The sequence below is a fragment of the Eimeria mitis genome, genomic scaffold (genome assembly GCF_000499745.2).
Source record: "Eimeria mitis Houghton genomic scaffold, Emh_scaff953, whole genome shotgun sequence".
Lineage (NCBI taxonomy): Eukaryota > Apicomplexa > Conoidasida > Eucoccidiorida > Eimeriidae > Eimeria > Eimeria mitis.
Window position 1 is genome coordinate 717 of NW_013577036.1, and position 1,789 is coordinate 2,505.

Consider the following 1,789-nt stretch of genomic DNA (forward strand, 5'->3'; position numbering starts at 1 on the left):
CAAACTCAGCTGCTGCTGCTGCTGCTGCTGCTGCTGCTGCTGCAGCGCATGCAGAGAGGGGCCCCTCGTGCTGCACCGGCAGCAATCGACGGCTGCCCTGATTTATTTATTTAATTAATTAATTAATTTATTTATTTATTTTTTATTTTTTTAATTTAATTAAATATTTCACCTGAAAATAAACTATAAACATCTATAACAGATCAGTGCTGCTGCAGTAGAGGGCCTCCGTCCCGGGGCCTAGGGGTCATCGAGCCCTAGCCTGCAGCAGCAACAGCAGCTGCTGCCTCAACTGCAGCAGCAGCAGCAGCAACAGCAACAGCAACAGCAGCAGCAGCGGTTGCTGCTGCTGCAGCGCACGCAATGCTGCACTCCTTACGCGGCCTGGTGCTGCAGCTGCCAGCAGCAAGTAGCCCCGCAGCAGCAGCAGCAGCAGCAGCAAATGCAGCAACGCAACCTGCAGCAGCAGGTGCTGCTGCAGCAGCAGCAGCAGCAGCAGCTGCTGCTGCAGCAACGGCCAGCTGGATGCCGCTTCGTTCCATGGCCTCTCTACACTCTTCTCTCGGGTCAGCAACTGCAGCAGCAGCAGCAGAAACAGCAGCAGCAGCAACAACAGAAACAGTAGCAGCAACAGCAGCAACAGCAGCAGCAACTGCAGCAGCAGAAACTGCTGCTGCTGCTGTTGCTGCTCCACCTTCATGTGAAACTCCTCTTCGGTTGGCTGGCGGGAAGCAACGGGCTGTCGCGCAGCCACAGCAGCAGCAGCAGCAGCAGCCGCAGCAGCAGCAGCAGCAGCAGCAGCCACAATGGCGGCAGCAGGAGCAGCAGCAAGAGGAAGGAGCAAGCGGTGCCTTCCGCAGCAACGCAGCAGCAGCAGCAACAAGTAAGCAGCAGCAGCGACGGCCGACGCGACCGCAGCAGCAGCAGCAGCCGCAGCAGCAGCAGCAGCAGCAGCAGCAGCAGCAGCAGCCGCATGCAGCGCAGATTGCGCAGCAGCAGATTGAAGCAAAAGTACAGCAGCAAATATCTTGGTTGCTGCACTACCGAATGTGGCAATACCAGGCGCAGCAGCAGCAGCAGTGGCAGCAGCAGCAGCAGTGGCAGCAGCAGCAGCAGCTGCTGCAGCAGCAGCAGCAGCAACTGCAGCAAACCAGCTGTGGGCATCCTCATGGTGAGCTAGGCCCCCCAGTAGGTTGGGGTTGTGCCTCGATGCAGCAACAGCACCAGCTGCAGCAGCAGCACCAGCAGCAGCTGCAGCAGCAGCACCTGCAGCAGCAGCAGCAGCAGCAGCTGCAGCAGCAGCTGCCGGTGTATGGATCTCCGTATGCGCTTCATCCGGCTGCGTGGCTGCCTGCAGGCTGCCCCGAGCAGCCGCAGCAGCAGCAGCAGCAGCAGCAGCAGCAGCGGTTGCAGCAGCAGCAGAAGCGAATGGCAGCAGCAGAACGGAGGCAGCAGCGTCAGAAGAGGCTGCAGCAAAGACAGAAGGAATACGAGCTGCTGCTGCAGCAGTTCAAGCAGCAACCGAAGGAGTGGGCTGCTGCAGCAACTGCAGCAGCAACTGCTGCAGCAGCAAAAGCTTTTCGCAGACATCCAACCACTAGCAGCAGCAGCAGCAGCAGCAGCAGCAGCAGCAGCAGGGATTCAAGGTTTATGCGCTCTAGGGGGACCCGTAGTGGCCCTGTCTCCCGAAGGACTGCGCTGCAGCAGCAGCAGCAGCAACTGCTGCTGCTGCAGCACAGCCGCAGCAGCAGAAGGGCTCCAAGGCGCCCATCTTACACTCGCCGCAGCA

At 59.3% G+C, this 1,789-nt stretch overlaps 1 protein-coding gene across 1 annotated transcript in view; it reads left to right on the top strand.

Moving 5' to 3' along the window:
- Nucleotides 1–363: 363 nt before the first annotated feature.
- EMH_0026010 (uncharacterized protein) overlaps nt 364–1,789 on the top strand; it is a gene marked incomplete at both ends in the record, with an annotated part of 11,841 nt that continues 10,415 nt past the window's right edge. Inside the window, one exon of the mRNA XM_013502556.1 lies at nt 364–1,787. Coding sequence (XP_013358010.1) covers nt 364–1,787 — 1,424 coding nt within the window. The remainder of the gene's footprint in view (nt 1,788–1,789) is intronic.